This window comes from Semicossyphus pulcher, unplaced genomic scaffold (assembly GCF_022749685.1).
Source record: "Semicossyphus pulcher isolate SPU_LCO1_2020_fin unplaced genomic scaffold, fSemPul1.0.p SCAF_14, whole genome shotgun sequence".
Classification (NCBI taxonomy): domain Eukaryota; kingdom Metazoa; phylum Chordata; class Actinopteri; order Labriformes; family Labridae; genus Semicossyphus; species Semicossyphus pulcher.
This window is the reverse complement of record NW_027211648.1, coordinates 3,098,545-3,116,433: the sequence shown is the minus strand read 5'-3', so window position 1 is coordinate 3,116,433 and position 17,889 is coordinate 3,098,545. Positions and strand designations below refer to the sequence as shown.

General features: G+C 43.4%; 1 protein-coding gene across 9 annotated transcripts in view; it reads right to left on the bottom strand.

Annotated features, from left to right (window-relative positions):
• smoc1 (SPARC related modular calcium binding 1) overlaps window positions 1-17,889 on the bottom strand; it is a 57,646-nt gene that overhangs the window by 24,446 nt on the left and 15,311 nt on the right. For 3 of the 9 annotated variants that reach the window (XM_069661499.1, XM_069661500.1, XM_069661497.1), the window contains exons 2-9: window positions 13,482-13,647; window positions 11,980-12,063; window positions 8,254-8,366; window positions 8,023-8,122; window positions 6,081-6,131; window positions 5,479-5,526; window positions 3,151-3,240; window positions 2,189-2,272 (exon numbers count right to left, since the gene is read on the bottom strand). In XM_069661499.1, the coding sequence (XP_069517600.1) occupies window positions 2,189-2,272; window positions 3,151-3,240; window positions 5,479-5,526; window positions 6,081-6,131; window positions 8,023-8,122; window positions 8,254-8,366; window positions 11,980-12,063; window positions 13,482-13,647 (736 nt within the window). The remainder of the gene's footprint in view (window positions 1-2,188; window positions 2,273-3,150; window positions 3,241-5,478; window positions 5,527-6,080; window positions 6,132-8,022; window positions 8,123-8,253; window positions 8,367-11,979; window positions 12,064-13,481; window positions 13,648-17,889) is intronic. The other 6 variants (XM_069661501.1, XM_069661498.1, XM_069661502.1 and 3 more) reach the window with 5 other exon arrangements.

Genomic DNA, 17,889 nt, shown 5'->3' with positions numbered 1-17,889 from the left:
AGTGCTTGAAGATGGTACTGCTGTTAAACAAACATCACAAATACATTCAGGTCCAGTACTTGAATGGACAGACATGTTATCTGTATTTTGGAACATGCACACACCCACACTGTATGCAATCACACACAGATGCAGACACACACGCCGCTCATGCCTCAAACGTGATGACATCTCCCCCTCAGTCGGCCTTGTCGCTCGTACTTTGAGGACACCGGATGCTAACTGGAAACAGGAAGCTGGTGTTTCCCACAGAGCTGTCACAGTGAATATCTCATCTAAAATACAATCCTCACTTCTGCCCTCACCACAGTTTCCTCCGCCATCAGTGAAGATACTAAAAAACCTCATGTTACAATCAACTGTCTGTGTGCTCTATTGTGGGGAGAGAGCTGACATCACATCCAGACAAAAGGTGGAAAGTCACCGCAGCTTTTTGGTGCTGTAGACGAGAAAACTGATTAAAAAATGTGTTTGAAAAAAGCTGCTTAATTTCGAACATGTGTATTTTTAACATCATAGAAGCTATATTTATTAGCCCTATTTTTTGGACAATAAAAGTCATGAGCTAGGAAGCACAGAGCTAACAAAACAATGACATGAATACATGCAAACATACAAAATACAACATTGAATGCACCTTTTCCAGACGAATGAAAGACAAATGTCCAATATGTCCTCCGATCAATATATCCACTGAACCCTAACACACACTCACACAGACACACACCCCACCTCATTCATTCACTGACTTGCTGCAGAAGCGTGAAAGCTGCCCAGAGGGTTCTGAACAAGTGGAGATGTTATTGAAAAGATGACGGAGAAAGCAAAACAGATTACACTGAAGGAAAGGCATCCGGCAGCGGTGCGAGGCCGTCTACAAACTGCTAATGTTTTATATTTTATCTTCAAACAAGTTGCTTGACATAGGAGACACTGAAGACTATTAGGTACTTTCAGAGCGTGCACAGGGTTTGAGTTACTCCACTGGTACAGTAGTCATCTTAAGGTCTGAAGATCATCTTAATACAATGTTTAAACACTTATATGATCTCCATCCAGAAAAGCTTTTCAGGACCTTTGCAGGACTAAGATCCGTCCATACTTACACGCCTCAAAGCTCATTTCACTACACTACATGTCACATGGGGCGGCTATGGCTCAGTGGTAGAGTCGGTCGTCTCTCAATCAGAAGGCTGGGGGTTCGATCCCTGACTGCTACAGTCACATGTCGAAGTGTCCTTGGGCAAGACACTAACAAATTGCTCCCGGTGGCACCGCCATCGGGTATGAATTCGGGTTGGCACTTAGGTCATTGCCATCAGTGCGTGAATGAGTGTGTTAATCGGTGAATGTGACATGTAGTGCAAAAGCAGCTTTGAGTGGTTGGAAGACTAGAAAGGCGCTATATAAGTACAGTCCATTCACCCTTTCACACACTCACACACTGCTATGCACAGTGCCAGTCTCCATTAATCATTCTCGCAGTCTTACACCGATGGTGGTACATCCGGGAGCAATTTGGGGTGTCTTGCCCAAAACCATTTCAACAGGTAGATTGCATTAGCTCGGGATTGAACCCCCAACCTTTCGATTGAACCGACTCGACCACTAAGTCACAGCTCCACCATTGCAGAAAGCAACTGCCCAGCAGCAGCTAGCATGCTAACGGTCAGCACCGCCTGTAATTTGTAAAACATGTTGTGTGTTTGTTTTTAATTCTTACACAGTCACATTAGAGGGAAGTGACTCACCAGGGGAACCATGTCTTGACTGATAAGAGCCAATCATCAATAGATTGTTGTCTACGGCACCGTTTACAAACGATTATGTTTCCATTCAGAAACACTAAAAGACATCCACAGACTTAAACTTAAACGGGGTGAGCAGCGTTAATGAAAGCCTCAGACTTTAAAGCGCAGTAGTGCATCGATGATGATTGGGTTGGTGATATGACAGGAGGGAATGTTGGTTTATCAGTAATATGGTCAAAGGCATGTTCCCACACTGGCTTTGTAGTCTTTGGGTACTGTGTTGACAGCGTACTGCATCATATTAATAATGATCTGTTGGCTGTTTGACAAGAACAACTCATTGTCCTAACCCTTCTGAAGTATTCATTTATCTCAGCACATGAAGGAAGAATAGATGCGTGAAGGTCTCTGAGTCAGGACGGCCTTCTTCCTCTTACCTTGCTTCCTGGAACTGGAGCTGTTCTGCTTATTCTCCTTATAAACCAGCTGTTTTATCCACAGCGTTGGAGCAGTTATCTCTGCTGCGACAGAAAGACAGAAATAGACACATCAATAAGTTTGTGCTTTTGGATTAAACAGAATTTACCACAGCTGAGCTTTATTTAACCTTGTCAGATGTGATGTATCCAACGGTAGCTGCATATTTCACTTGTACAGCCAAGTTTCGCTCACAAAACCAAAACCAAAACTACATCCAAGATCCAATATTTCCAAAAGTATCCAGTTTGTCAGGAGCTGTTTTTGACAGCTGGAGTTTTCCGTTTGGTTTAATGGTGCATTCTTGTGAAATGCCATCTCCAGTGTGAACATTAAAATCTTGCCACATTGCAGCTTCACCAACAATCTGTTTAACAGCTCAAAAGTTCAAAAGCCAATTTCTTCCTGAGAGTGGACAGGAAGAACACATGGACCTCAGCTACATGTATTTTTAAGGTGGTCTTTAGCGTCTGTTTTAAGTGAACCTCTAGCAGCTGTTTTAGGGAACCCTTTAGAGGCTGCATAAAGGTACCCATTGGTATCTCTTTTGTCTTGGTCTTTTGAGCACCCGCTAACAGTTTCTTTTACGGTTCCCTTTGGCATCTGTTTTAAGGTACTCTGAAGCATTTGTTCTAAGGTACCTGTTAGTGTCTGTTTCAAGGTACCCTTAAACAATTATTTCGTCCCACTGGATTTAATCTGTGTTCTCCTGAGTGAAATTCCTGCAGGGTTGGACCTGTCCATCGCCCCCAAATGCTTTCTAAAGTGAGCTATATTCTTTCTCCTGCTTCACCTGACTTTCCATCCAAGATGGATGTTTCATAGGAGTTACCGTGCACTACTTTTCATTGGTATAGGTAAAGACAATGACTAAGAACAGTGTGGCATGTTACAGTTAGAGGAGTGGTAAGAGGGGACTTACCATCACCCTCAGGGGGGACATGAGTCTCCATGGTGGGTGTGGTCTTGGAGCCATCATCTGGGTTGAGGGTGAGAAAGAAACGGAAGGAGACTACCATTATTGAGGTTAATACAATCTACTCTCCAGAACTGTTGAATGGTTGGGATTTGCACATGGCCCGGCCAAGACAGATAGAAAAACAGACGGAGAGACAGATTGAATAATAGAAAAACACAGGACGACCACCCACATGTGGCTCTACACCTCACACACACATCAATAAATCAACTCTGACGTTCTCACACCAACATGATCAAGCTGCACGCTCCCTCACAGTCGTACTGTAAACCACACACACACACACACACACACGCATGCACACACTCACATGAGGAGACCACCCCGCCCCCATCAGGACCCGCATGAGTGCAGTGCAGGTGTAGTTTATGTTGATGGGGACAAAGAGGCCCACACACAATAATCCAAACAACGAGGTGAGCGCTGTGTGAACCTCCTCTCTCTCTATGTCAGAATAAGGCGATGCCGATGTCGGTTCACTCGGGCTGTTGATGGGTTCGTCCGCCCAGAACGCCGGTCCGGTGTGAGTGGACAAGTGAAACTTGGCAGTGATCACGGTGGGCTCTGAAGTATTGATGGTCTGACCATAATTGGAGCTCCAGCGTCACATCACAAATCACCAATGAGTTGCGGCTTTGTCCGTGAAAAGGATTTCTCAAAACTGGAAATCCAGATTGTGCTGAACTCTGATGTGGCCACAAACCACATAAAGCATCACATTCCTGCTGTGCTCACATCATCCACAGCTTTAACACTGTGATGAAGAGAAGACCTACAAACAGGCCCGACTTAAATACTTTTGATCTTCTTACCTTCGTTAATTTATGCTAAACTTCTAGTGTTTGATACGCATATTGATGAAATGCAACAAAAACTCAAGAGTCTGTAAAAAAGCCGACTTTTTACTATTAAACAAAAAGGTTTCAGCCAGGGATGAAAAAATAAACTGCCCCAAACACGTTTGTATTGCAGCACAGACTAGAGAAATATTCAGACACACTTGGAGTCCTGTTGTAGCAGTAAATAAGTAGTAATGGGTCTTACATTGTGTCGTGTATTCAGCTTCCTAGAATACTCACCCATGTGCAGTTTTGTTGTATCTGGAAAAAACCTTTGGAAATCATTCAAACAATAGCGAGAGGACTGGAGTCATTCCACAAACACTAAAATAAATACTCAAACACTTGAACTGAACTGATCTGCTCAAAGTGTAAATAAAGTACATGAGGTAAACGTTGGTCTCAGACTAACCTGTGCAAACGTGGCCCTGCACCAGTGTGTGTTTAAAACCTCCTGCAAATATCTGACAGATTGTTTTTCACCTTTTTGTTTTTACACTTTATGAACTTTCTCCTGTAAAAGCACACTGAGGATGCATGCTGAGCATGTTTAAACATTGTCTGTAACTTACAGTATTTCTCAATTACTGTTTGATCCAGGTCTGGACTGTGAGCTACAAACTGTGAGGAGGAAAAACACAATTATTGTAAGCAGCGACAATAAAACCTAAACTAAAGAGTCCACCCTGCCCTGCCCCCGGCAACACTCTCTACTGTACACAACACAACCTGCTCTCACAGACGTATGTGAAATGTCCATGACTTCTTAACACCCTATTGCACGATGGTGGCACCTAATGTGTTCAAATAGGTAGAAGGGGTTTCTTCTCCTCACACATGTTGTTTCTGTGGTGCTGACAAGTCAGCGCATCACATGCCCCCACCACACATTACAGTGTTAAACAGTTGTGGTCATTTCACATATTTCTGTGAGACTGTGTTCATATAAACACCGTCACGGCTCTGAAACAATTAATGCCTCTTACAAAAGGGAAAGCTGGAGTGGCTGCCCATCTTGTCTCGCTGTACTTTGGGTGGATTTTCACTCAGATTTCTGAAGCACAGAAGCTTATTGTCTGATTATGCAAGCAGATGTGGGCAAGAAATCTGTGCAAATATTTGCATACCTGAGGATTAGTTATACTCTAGTGTTTGTATGAGGCTCATTTGAGGAGCTCAGCATCATGCAAACTTGCAAAGGGGGAAAATGTCCTTTTTAAAGACGCATTCTGTAATGCAAAGATCATTTTCATCAGAATTCCCTGCTGGCATGTATCTTCTCTGCTCTGCTCAAACATGGACTTTGCACGGATCAAATGGAACCAAATCAGGTCAAAAGACTTTCTGAACTTGTGCTCGCGTTCTGTCTCTTTCACACAAATAGAAACACTCACACGCATGCACACACAACCTGCAGCAGAACTCAACTCACCTTTTCTACCAGAGTTCGGTGGCCCGGGTGGTTTATCGGTTACTGACCCTGCAGAGAGAAAGAAAACATAACATGTGCAAAGCAAAGACTAGACAGCACCAACAACTGTGCAAAGAGCAGCTGATCCATTTTACAAAGAAAAATGACTTCACCACCTTACTCTCATTTTACTCAAGCTTGAGCCACTGATTCAGAATACGGTTTGAATGTTCCAGTCGAACACAGGCCAACAGAAAAACATCACCCCCGCAGATTAGCCAGCACACTGACGTCCTCACTCAGAGTTAAGCGCAGAGTTTTATCAAAGTTGGAGGAGCACATTCTGTTAGTACATGATAGCAGCAGGCACACGTGGAAACATCGGGCTGGTTGTATTATCTTAACACTGACTAATGCAAAACTTAGAGATCTGCACCAGCTGTGGAAAACTATCAACAGTAGCACATTTCCCCGTATCACACTCGTTTGGTGCATGCAGGAAGTCGGTCTCATGCATGGATGCAAGGAGCAAAAGAGCACAATTAGAGAGAGCAACCGATTACAAAAGACGAGCAAGGAGAGGAGAAATTTTGAGTGAAGTCAACTGGAAGGAAATGTAATACCTGACAATCCACTTGTCCCAGCATGAGTTCCCATAAATTCACGGAAGTTTCCTGCAAATGTATGTGAGATGATTGATTTGGGTCATAGTGAACAGGGCCGTCCGAGCATGCCAGTAAAGGTTATTTGTTTTCAGCTGAGAGGGGAAGGAGAGGTGGAGGACTGTAGCAGCTGTATTTCAGTATCAGGGTGCCGATTGTGTTTCCATTGGCATACATACCTTTGCAAGAAACAATGAACATATTGGATCTTATGCAGGAGAGAAGGGAAGCAGGCAGAATTGTGTTGTGCTGTAAATTAGATGTTCTGGAGTTAATCTAAACTGCAAAGATGTCTTCCACTGAGTGCTGGAAATGTTTTTATTCCAGAGGTTTAGATCTCCTGAAACAAATTATTTCTCAACGTACGGAGATTTTCTGATTATTTATGCGATTATTCAGTTATTTTTACGGTCTATTAAATGTGAAAAGGTGGAAAACGGCCACTGAACTTTGCAGGTTGCAAAATGATGTCTTCAGATTACAGGTGTCAAAGCGATGGTCCAAAACTTAAAGAAGTTTCATTTATCTGTCTCATATGACAACAAAAAGCTGTGAATCCTCACGTTCATGTTTGGTGTTCAATCAATTATCAAAAAACGTTGTGCATTAGTTTTCTCTTGATCAACTGACTGAAGGTTGCAGCTCGCTTCTTTCTGCACCTTTACTACCTCTCCGTATGCTCTCCCTAATAGAAAAAGCCTGTTTTCTTCTATGAATGGATACATAACTGTGAACCTTCCTGACTCTGATTCAAAGTACTGAAACACAGCAGGTGCCGAGGAGAAACCATACAGGTGATTAGTGGCACGAGTGGGAAACACAGAGAAAAGAGATGGAGGAGAAGATTAAGGCAGCGAGGGAGAGATAAAGAAAGAGAAAGAGGAACAGATCCAAAGAGAGCGGGAAGCCTCTGGCAGTCTGTGAAGCAGCTTCACAGGGGCATGCGACCACTTTCACCGCACTCTCCACACAAAATTTGCACCATATGCTCTAGTTGCTGTGCAATCCAATTCTGGCAAAGAGCCCTGTGTGTTATCTTCTGAGGGAAAATGATGGTGATTATCATAAAGTGTTCCCATCCAGGATGAGTGTGCCGAGCCGCGCTCTCTCTCCTCCGGTTAGATGAGGGGGGGGAGGGGGCTGAGAGGCCCCTGGATGTATGGCCATTAGCCTCCTCGTTGACCTTGCACCTGCTCTGCGCCACATGACATGTAATACACATGTGCCCAAAGAACGGCAACACAGAGGCAATTTAACTGTAACCAAAAGGCTGACTTCACTCTTTGTCCTGCATCAGCACAGCTCCCGGGAGTCTGTCAGAGTGACACAACTTAAGTTCTTCCAAATACACTGTCCAGTTTACTAATATAACACATCCATTATTAATCACTTCTTTGATGAGGAACTGAAGCCCAGGAACCCAAACTATTTCTTTCTTTTAATCCTATTCCCAATAATTATCAGCCCAACCTCCAAACCTCCTACAAATGCAGCCACCACTGAAATTTAGCTTGTTATTAGATCCTTCCGCTCCACCCTAATTGGCCATTTTCACATGCCAGCCATTTTGTCCGATGACACTCTAATTCATTTGAAAATGTTACGTTAAAAAAGGCACATTTTACATGTAATCTAAATTAAAGTAGATTTCTTATTATCTTATAAAGGCATTATATTGAATGTCTCCTTCTGCCTGCTCCAAATCTTACCATGTGAAACATTACTTTGAAGTAGAGCTGCTGTGGTCTCACAAATAACTAGGACTCTAATCTGAGATGTGCTCCAGCTGAAATATGTGAGCCGTGTTGGCAGCAGAGTCTTACACTTTAGCAACCTTTTATGGGATAAACTTTTATTCTGTTACTTTCATCCACAGGTCTCCATGCCGTTTTCCCACCAGTACCTGAACACACCGGGGTCCTGTTGTGCACAGAGGAGCCACTCACTGGCTTGCCGTCACTGGTGACACACCAGCAGTATCCTGTCAGAGTATGGCACTGGACCTGCAGAGGCACAAAGGTAAATAACACGATGCATGACAATCACCTTAAAGATTTCTGTCAGTCAAAGAAGAAGGAGGGATCACAGTAAGAGACAGATGAAGGTTAAATATAAGAAGTGGAGGTAGACTTACCTGGGCAAACGTCCCGTCCTCGTTGCATTCTGGGACGAACATGGACTCCTGAGGTCTCCTGGCTTGTTCCAAAGCCTGGTTCCTCTCGACGCGACACTTGGACTGACCTGCGTCTGTAACAGATTTGACACTTTGTTCAAACCTCCAGGACTCCTGTTGTTTATTACCAAGGTCCTGTTTACTGTGTCAACAACACCATGTTCACACCTGTGAGCTGGCCAGTGCGACCACAGTTTCATCCTGTCTGCCACTTAGACACGTTAATCTTTCAAACGGAAATTCAGATATTTTTAAACCCTAGACACTTTTTTTTTTTTTCATATTTTTGGATCTAATTGAGAGAAAGACTTTTTTTGTTAAAGAGTAAAATGTTTCTTTAAACCAGAAACAGCTGTCACAACACTCACTTCAAAGCTACCAGACTCCATTGAAAAAAACAGTACTTTAACCTGGCAGAAGATGGGAGTTGCTGGTCCACCACTGCCTGGACTGGTTAGTTTGTGTTAACACGTGACTACAGTGTCTGACATTGTTAGTTTGTATCTGTGTGACACTAACAGAAGAAACACTAACCAGTGTAGGCAGAGGTAGAAGAGGAACTCCTGTTCCTGCAAGTGAAGTCACTGTTTTGTCAGTGGAGTCTGGTTACTATGAAGAGAGCGTTCAAATGGCTTCTCACCTCAGCAGAACGGTCTGCCTTGCTCGGGGGCATCTTTGTGAACTATAAGAGCATTATTTTTTCACTTTCTGCACTTTTTTCTCAATCAGAGTTTTGAGCCATTTTTCCAGCAGCACGTCCATCCAAGACAAGTCAAAGACCTTTTATTACACATGTGAAAAATACTAAAATAACACATTCCTCGACACTGACCATTCCCAGTGCCAGAAGTAGTCTATGAGCAGCACATTGTTAGTGCAGAGGAGTGCGTCATGTTCTGTACAAAGTGGAAACTGAGCCTGTGTTCCTGCAGCTCTGATGAGCCAGGCCTGCTCTCAGGGGACACAGATGGAAGTGGCTGAAAGGTCAGAGAATGAAGTGGGCTTTACACCAGTCACTGGTTCAAAATCCCATCAGCAACTACTGTTTTTATTGCACTCACGGACTTGTGGAGTTTATGTTCTTGTTCCACTGTTCCTGTATACACATTCACACCAGGGAGCTGACCGGTGCGACCGCAGTCCTCCACTGTTGGCAAACATTCTGCCTGGATAAATAAAAGTTTAAACAAGTCGTCTCTGGACCTGAGAGGAGACAGACATGTTGTCTCCTCCAGAAAAAAGACTGACGGAGCCAGAACTGTGTGATGAAGTCACCGAGAAGGACAGACAGGATTACATGAATTTTGAGTATATTTAGCCTGACTAAAACAAGGCTTATTACATATTGTAGTGCTCATGTCATACAGGGACAAGCAAATGTCCAGCTGATGACACCAACCAATCATGTACATACGTCTGAATCTGGATACACAAAACTCAACTTCATGTCTAGAGGCTGTGGGCAGTTTCTCCATTAAAGGGAGCTTTTGGGGTCTAAATAACCGGCAGGCTCAGATTGTTCCAAGTGCCTGACAACATCACAGAAAGGATCCCTGCAGAGACAGACCTTTTTGTTAGGTTAAGATCCTTTTTTCATCTAGAAGCAGCCGTTTTATTGCTCACTCAAAAGCCACCAAACTCCATTGACAAAAACGGTAATTTAACCTTGCAGAACATGGGAGTTGCTGGTCTACTGCTGCCTAAACCAGTTAGTTTGTTTGTATTATGGGGCTGTGTTGAATCCGACCTAACACTTGTAAAGCACCAGAGTCACACAATAATACAAATGAACAAACCAGTTGAGGCGGAAGTAGATCAGCAACTCCTGTGTTCTGCAAGGTTAAATTACCGTTTTTGTCAATGGAGTTTGGTGGCTTCGAAGAGAGTAATATAATATCTGTTTCTAGTTTTAAAAAAATAGCATCTTATGGATCCTTTTTCTAATGTTGTCAGACACCAATAATAACGATCTGAGCCTGTCAGTGGAAAAACAAGAAGTTTAAACTTTGATTATGTAGCAGCCTTTACAGCCTGACTCACAGCTGCAGGCTGTCTATCAAAACGTTTTGTATCTCTGAGTCATTATCACAAAATAAGTTTAAAAGAAATAAGGGTTTAAAATCCCTGAATTACCCTTTAATCCTCGTTTCTACTGTAAGGCACTCCAACTGAAGTACTGTTGCATTTAAAAATACGTCCAAGAGATTGTGAATAATGAGCCGCTTCAGGGCGTGTTAACTCGACCCATGTTGTTGGTTCACAGATAATAATGAAGAAGCAGGTCTGCTTGTAGCAATACTTATTTGTCTGTTGTTGTTTGTGGTTGTTTGTTGAACCTGTTTCTAATTTACTTGCCTTGTAGTCGTGTGTATCTGTTGTGTTTAATCTGAATGTCACGCACACCTCACTAGGCCTTGGCCAGGCTTTGCCTTTGTAAACAAGGATCGGTTCATGAACTGCCTGCTTAAATAAAGCAGCAGCTTCATCACAATAAAACAGGCCTGCCGCATCAGACCGCGTGAGCTTTACCCGGCTGTCCTTTGCTTGGCACACGGCCGATATTATGAAACATAACCACGTATTACCATACAGAGGGAGCAACATTCACTCCAAAAATGGATTTGGTTGGGACTGCTGTTGAGCTAACGGACAGTGGGGCTGAACAGAAGAGGGGGGGAAATGCCAAGTTCCAACCTTGACTCTAGACCTATCAATCTCTGCTGTTGTTGAGTGGCTGGCATCCAGAGCCTGAGGAAGTGTGTGATCCTGGTCTGTAAAAACTTACACGCCTACAGAGAGGCGGAAAATGAAAGACATCTTCTCATTCAGTTCCACGTTTCCAGAACTGGTGCGCTGTTCAAGCTGCAACATCTTAAACAGGCTCTCACGTAAACCAGTGAGTTCCTTTGATTTCTAAATCCTCTTCACACAGGACTGCTCTGATCGAGACTGGTTGATGTACATTACCCACCATACTTCTCCAGAGGTTATGGGCTCATATAAGACAGCATCTCAGTGATTTGCTGCTTTGTTTTGCAGGCTCTGATGTTTTCTTGATGACTTTTGAATTCTGAAGGTTGTGTTGGCAAAAACACGTTTTTAATCTTTCTAAATCTAAGTCATCTCTTAATTGGATATTAGGCTTACAATGAGGTATCACATGATGGTAGCAGGCTTCGAAGCTTCAGAGAACAATCCACCAGAAGAGCTTCTCTCCTCATAATCACTTCCTGTTGGTAGCGCTGTTAAAGGGGGGTATTATGCTCATTTCAAGCTTCATATTTCCTGTGGAGTAGCTTAGCATAATCTACAGTTAAAAAAACTGCTCATGTTTCTCTCACAGGTGCTCTGTGCAGGCCCTCATACAGCCTCTGCCTGAAACGACTCAGTCAGCTCTGTCCCTTTAAGAAACCCCGCCCCTATAAGCCCACTTTCTTCTGATTGGCCAGCTCTCTGAAGCCTGCTGAGTCACAAAGTACAGTGGGTAAAAACAGTGTGAAACCTGGTGTTCACAGCAGCCTGCAGGCTGAGCTGAGAAGCCTGGGGATTACGCCAACATACTTTTACCTACAGATTTGAAACTTCCCCCACGTTCAGTCCGGACATCCAACACTGTAACATTATATATATGTCTTAACATGTGAAACAGCATAAGACCCCCTCTTTACGATGTTTCCTGGTGCTTACCTTTGAGCTCCAGGTCTCTCCCTTCAGATGTGGAAGTTGGTGCTGGAGCCACCGGCAACTGATCGATTTTCACCCAGTTTTTACCTGAAAGGTCACAAAGAGATGAATACTTTTGGCCTTAACCTCCATGTTTTTGTTAACTTAACAATAAACACTTTTTGTTTGTATCTAATATCAGAAATCAGAAGTATAACACGTCGCTTAAAGTCGTTTTTGCCCCTACATGTTATAAAGATGTCCTCACAACGCAAACTGGCAACACTGAAAGTCTGTTGTGTATCAAACTACATTTTTATGTATTTGTAAGAGAAATAGATCTGTTGGCCCATTCTGACAAGAGGGCGGCTGTGGCTCAGTGGTAGAGTAGGAAGGTTGGTTCAACTCCTGACTGCTACAGTCACATGTTGAAGTGTCCTTGGGCAAGACACTGAACCCCAAAGTGAGAATGGGCTTTGAATCCTGATTGGAGATGGGCACTTTGCCATCAGTGTGTTAATGTGAATGTGACATGTAGTGTAAAAGCAGCTTTGAGTGATCGGAGAGCCAAGAAAAGAGCTATATAAGTGCAGTCAATTTACCATTTCAAATCAATGGCAGTATTTTTATAAATGTTTGCTGAATGAATGTGATGATTCTCTGTCTGTCTCGCTCTACCTCTGCATGACGGCTGCCTCACTGAGCTGCAGCAGCTGGCACGTGTGGTGTGCACTCAGACTGCTGCCTGTGTTTTTACAATGAGCTTTGGTTTGATAATGAGCATCAATAATGATCCATCTCTTACATTTAGTTATCTTTAGTTTAGATAGAAATCTGATACATATACACTACCAGTCAAATGTTTGGACACACTTCCCCATTCACTTGTATGAGAAAATGTGTCCAAACTTTTGACTGGTAGTGTATGTATATATATATATTTTTTTTTTTTAAAAAGGAGGCAAGATGCCAGATGTCAAGATTATTGCTGCTGCCGCGCCTATGTTGCATCTGAGTCATGCTGTTATCGTGGGCTGTGCAGCTGCTCTGACCTGTCAAAATCTGCAACAAAATGAAGCTACAGATACGTGCTGCAGGTGGGCCGTGTGGCCCACAGGGTACAGTAGTAGTAGATTTTTCAGGTTATTAAACACAGACTTCCTGTCTGGTTGTTTCTTCCAACTGATCCTCAAGAAAACTGTGATTCGAACTTATAGACCTGAATCATGGACCCATACTTTAAAGCATCTTTTCCATTCAGTTAAGTGTGTGAAAACCCTACAAAGCTGGATAGCTGTCATGTAGTGCTTCATTTAGCTGTAAGCACAGACTGTTTGGAGAAGCTAAGTTGGTGCATTCATGGAAGCTCCAATGTGTGAGACTCCCACTGCAGGGTTAAAATGTCATGCATGTCATAAAACACGTTAGCTTCTTGCACTAACTGTTTCAGGTCTTATTTTCTGACTATAAAACCCTTTAAGAAGATCTCTGTAGGATCATTCACTGTGTGCTAGTTCGGTTCTCACCTCGACACCGGCCCCGGTGTGCGAGTGTCAGCGTTTTATCTTTGCAGCGCGCCCTCTGCAGCTCGCAGGCCGTCTCGTAGCTCCGCCCGTCCGAGCCGCACACCGGCTTGCCCTGCGTCCGAGAGCAGATGACCCCGCAGTGACTGTCTCTGTCTCCGATCAGCCACTGCAATGAGAAACACAGCGACATGTTTTTAATCAAGAGGGTGCAACACACGAGAAGTTTCACTCATTTCAGGAGATACATGTGAAGGTTATTGAACTTAAAGCTTCTTGGTTTTCTGTTTCTTTTGGCTGCTTCTCTTTTCTTGTACTCTCTGTGTGTTTGAACAAAGGCTGCTTTGAGCTGGATGTGAGATTAAGCCAAACTAAAGTACAAATTGGACTCATGGGTCACTTGTGCCCGTTAACAGTTCTCTGCTCCTCAAACACTTGCTGGCCGCTGCCTTTCTTTGTTTAAGCTTCTGTAATGAGCAGCTCTCTGAAGCTCAACATATAGAGGCTTTTTATGTCATTAATCTTTGGCTGAAGACAAGTTCAACACTGATTACATTTCAAAGCAGCCAAACCACATTCAGCGCAGTGGGAATCCCTCTCCCCCCTCCCCTCTGATCTTTGCTCATGATCTATTAGCGAGTCGATTCTGCTCGGCTGTTGGAAAACGGCCCTCTCTCTGACAGCAGTAATGGTTCTTGGCTTTGCAGCTGCCTCAGATATATTTAAGGTCTAAACGGATTTGAGGGGAGAACAAACTCTGCCAATAAGATGGAGTTGTTAGTGAGGAGAGGGAGTAGGTGTGCACTGAGCAGCACCAGAATCCTCTGCTGTGGAAAGGGGCCGAGCAGCGCGCCCGAGCCAACTCTTGTTGAAAATGTTTCAAATATTTGAAGAAACACAAAGAGCGCTTGATTTGTCTTATCTCGCAACTCATGACTCAGCTTTGTGGCTGCTCAAACACCTGCTTCATAAAAGATTAAAGAAAAGCAACTCTGCAGTGTATGTGTAAACCTCCTCAAATGTGACTTTAACCCAAGAACTCTCAAGCAGTTACCAGCCTGCTTACTGGAGCTGTGACTCGGACACAGGAGATCTCGTTAGGGGCAGGTACGGAGGCAGAAGGTGGTGGAAAATGAGACGCAGCCAGAAACAAAAGGCACAGTTTCCATCCTTCACTTGCCAACTCCTATCAGACGATCTGAGGCACCGTGTAAATGCATTTGAGCCTACATGAACACGAGCACAATTTCAGTTTTCGCCCTCCTCATCCAAAAGGCTGAACTATATTTTGAACAACATCAAAAATGTTGCTTGGAGACAGGTTTTCTCCTAACATGTAAAGAGCAATCAGACAGGCCTGAGCAGAGTGTGGAGGGTAACAAAGCCAAACTGCTTATGTCATGAATGAGCTGGTTTACAAATGAATCACCAGGAGTTTACGTCTAACGCGCTCTAAACAGATCAACTGCATGCAAATCTCCTCTTTTACCTCGGTTCATGCCCCACCTTCACCTTTACATCGGCATTAGGTACAAACGGGGGAGGAGGGCGGGGTCTGAGACTCGGTGACTAATGAAAGCTTTGTCACCAGAAGACTCGTTGTATCGATCCAAACACGAGTCAAATGTTTGAGTCGCTTATTTGGGGGCAGCCCTTATGTATACCCCTTTTACCATCTTAGCTTAGCATGTTAGCATGTAACATTTTCTATGCCTTCCATTGCTTTTTCAAAAAAAACCCTAAAATCAGAACTGGGAGGAATTAGGTCACATAAGTAAATAAAACTGATCCCATTTTCATGTCTCCCTTTTTAATATGAAGCTGGCGCAAGCAGCCAGTTAGCCTAGCTTAGCATAAGGTGAGAAACGAGGGGAAACGGCTAGCTGCAGCAAAATGCTCTTTGTTTTCATATATGGATAAAAGAATTGGATATAAGGTGTTAATTAAAGAGATTAAAAGCATTGGTCGACACGTTTTTATATAGGGACGTAGCTAAGCTAGCTGTTTCTAGTCTTTATGCTAAGCTAACAGGGTTTAGTTTAATCTCTAAAAGTCTGATACGACGGTGTATCAATTTGCTACCTCATCAATAAAAAGCATTTTCTGCCATTTTAGAATTTTTCCTGCTGATGGTAATTGGCTAACATTTGCTACAGTTAGCACTTAGCATAAAGTACAGCTGACGTATTTGACATCGGACATACTCAAAGTTTGAACTCCTAGTATGAAAAGTCATGACATCACAAGAGTTGTTATAACTCATCATGAGGGGAACATGATTCTGCACCAAACGTCGCAGCAGTTCATCCCTTACTCTCACAAATGTCCCTCAGAACAACAAGTCTGGAGCTCATGGAGGCACGAGATTAAAAAAATTCCAGGCATCTAACAAAGTTATTGTAATACTTTTTCTGGAAACCATTAATGTCTGGACAACATTCAGTGACGGTCCAGCCAATAGCTGTTTGGATATTTCAGTCTGGACCAGAATGTTGGAGCGTCAGACCGGCCCATAGCTGTGCCGCTGGTGTGGCTGACTCCCTCAGCTACAGTGGTACCAAACTCTGACTACTTCACTTTTATTTTCTTTGTCACATTCTGGCTCAAACCTCCGTCTCTGACGACCTGGAAACAACAGAGTTAAACGTGTTTCTGCAGATCCAAAAGTGTGGTGAGAAAAATGAGACACGGGTCAGAAAATAATCTTTCTGCAGTCGTTTGTGGCTTTTAACTTCACCGATAGCAGCGAATATCTGCCAGCGCTGACAGTTATGACAGTCATGAACATTAATTTCTTAATCTCAGCGGTTAAATCGGGTCCAAAACTCAAAAAAGTGGAAAATCAGCCAACTGGTGAGCTAATATCACAAGCCCGCGATGCAAATGAACTGGGTTCAGTACTTTGTTTGGATCAGTTTCATCATATTGGTGAAGAGGAATGACTGTTTCTGATTTGAGGTGAAGTCGGACTGGAAAAAATGTGGAGTTATTTCACCTCACAGGCAAGAAATTCTAACTGTGCCTGAAAAATACGATTTTACAACCAAATATAACACAGGCCGGACTGTTGGGGCTTTTTACCCTGTCAGCACAGGCACATGCTCTGCTATCTGTGCAGGCAGGAGAGATTAGACTTTTCCCAAAATAAAAGAAGATTCTGGAGCTTTGCTATCTACCAGATAAAATCAGAAGGTGGGAGAACAGGGTGGCAGGGTGGTCCAGAGTTTAGAAGTGTCCTGAAACTGGGGGGTCACAGGTTTAACTCCCCATATAAAACAATATATGCTTAAACATCCAGCTTGTGAGCACAGAGGGACTACTTTTCCTGCCTGTGTGCTCCAGTGAACGTTGATACTCCCTTAAATCAAACCCTCGAATAACAAGGTGAAAGCACATTTTTACAAAAGGGGGAATAATACCCCGGGGGATACAATGTGACACAAATCCAGCTCACCTCGCCGTAACAATATAAGTCCAGAACAAGCCAGACAGTTTAACGTGACTTCAGCCTTGGCATTGAAACGTGGTAGAAAAGCTCCTGTCAGGATGTCTTACAGTAAAACTAAATCATGATGCGTTCCTCTTTAAGAGAAAGTGCAGACAGAGAGGAAAACACAGCACATTGTTTCATTTTTAGCTCTCGTGTCGTCGTCTTGGCTTCGCTGAAGGACAGGAATAATTCAGTAGTTGGAAAATCTGTTTTTTCTCCCAAAACGAAGAAGAATTTGTCTATTTTCCTTTTCTCTTCATTATTTGTTTCCTTTTTTAAGAACAGTGGACGAGACCGAGCCAAAGAGCTGCGGATGGAAAGCCGTTCTGACTACGTGATGAACTGCTAAGTCCTTAAATTAGTATCCATAGAAAGCTATTATAAAAAAGTGATTTATCCGTCCACTCCTCCAGGTTAAGAGCCACAGAGTCTGGCCTCTGCCCACAGGCTGACCCGTCCTCCCCAGCCCTGACTCACTGCTCTAATGGATGCGGCCCCTCTACCTCCACTGTCATAATAAGGCCGTAAATCCCAGATTTTGAGACGGCATTGTCCGGTAAGTGGAAATAAACACTCCGACCGAGTCTCCCACATGTAGTTATTTCTTAGTCATGCTGTCCCACCCACAGACTCCTGTCCCGTAAAGGTGAAACCAGAGACGCCGGCTGATCCCGAAAAGGTTCTCAATTTATGGTCGTGAGTTGGAGATTTAAATGTAGCCTTAAGGGAACGTTTCGACTTCAGCTTTAAGGTGTAGATTGTGACTGACCTGTGGTCGTATGTACACTGATATGTAAAGGCAAGTTATTATTCAGTACAAAGAAATCACTTTGCTTAAAGCTTTTGCAAGTATATCTCCGGCTTTAGACATGTAGATTGCAGACGTCAGGGATCAAACCGCCAACCTTCTGATTGAGAGAT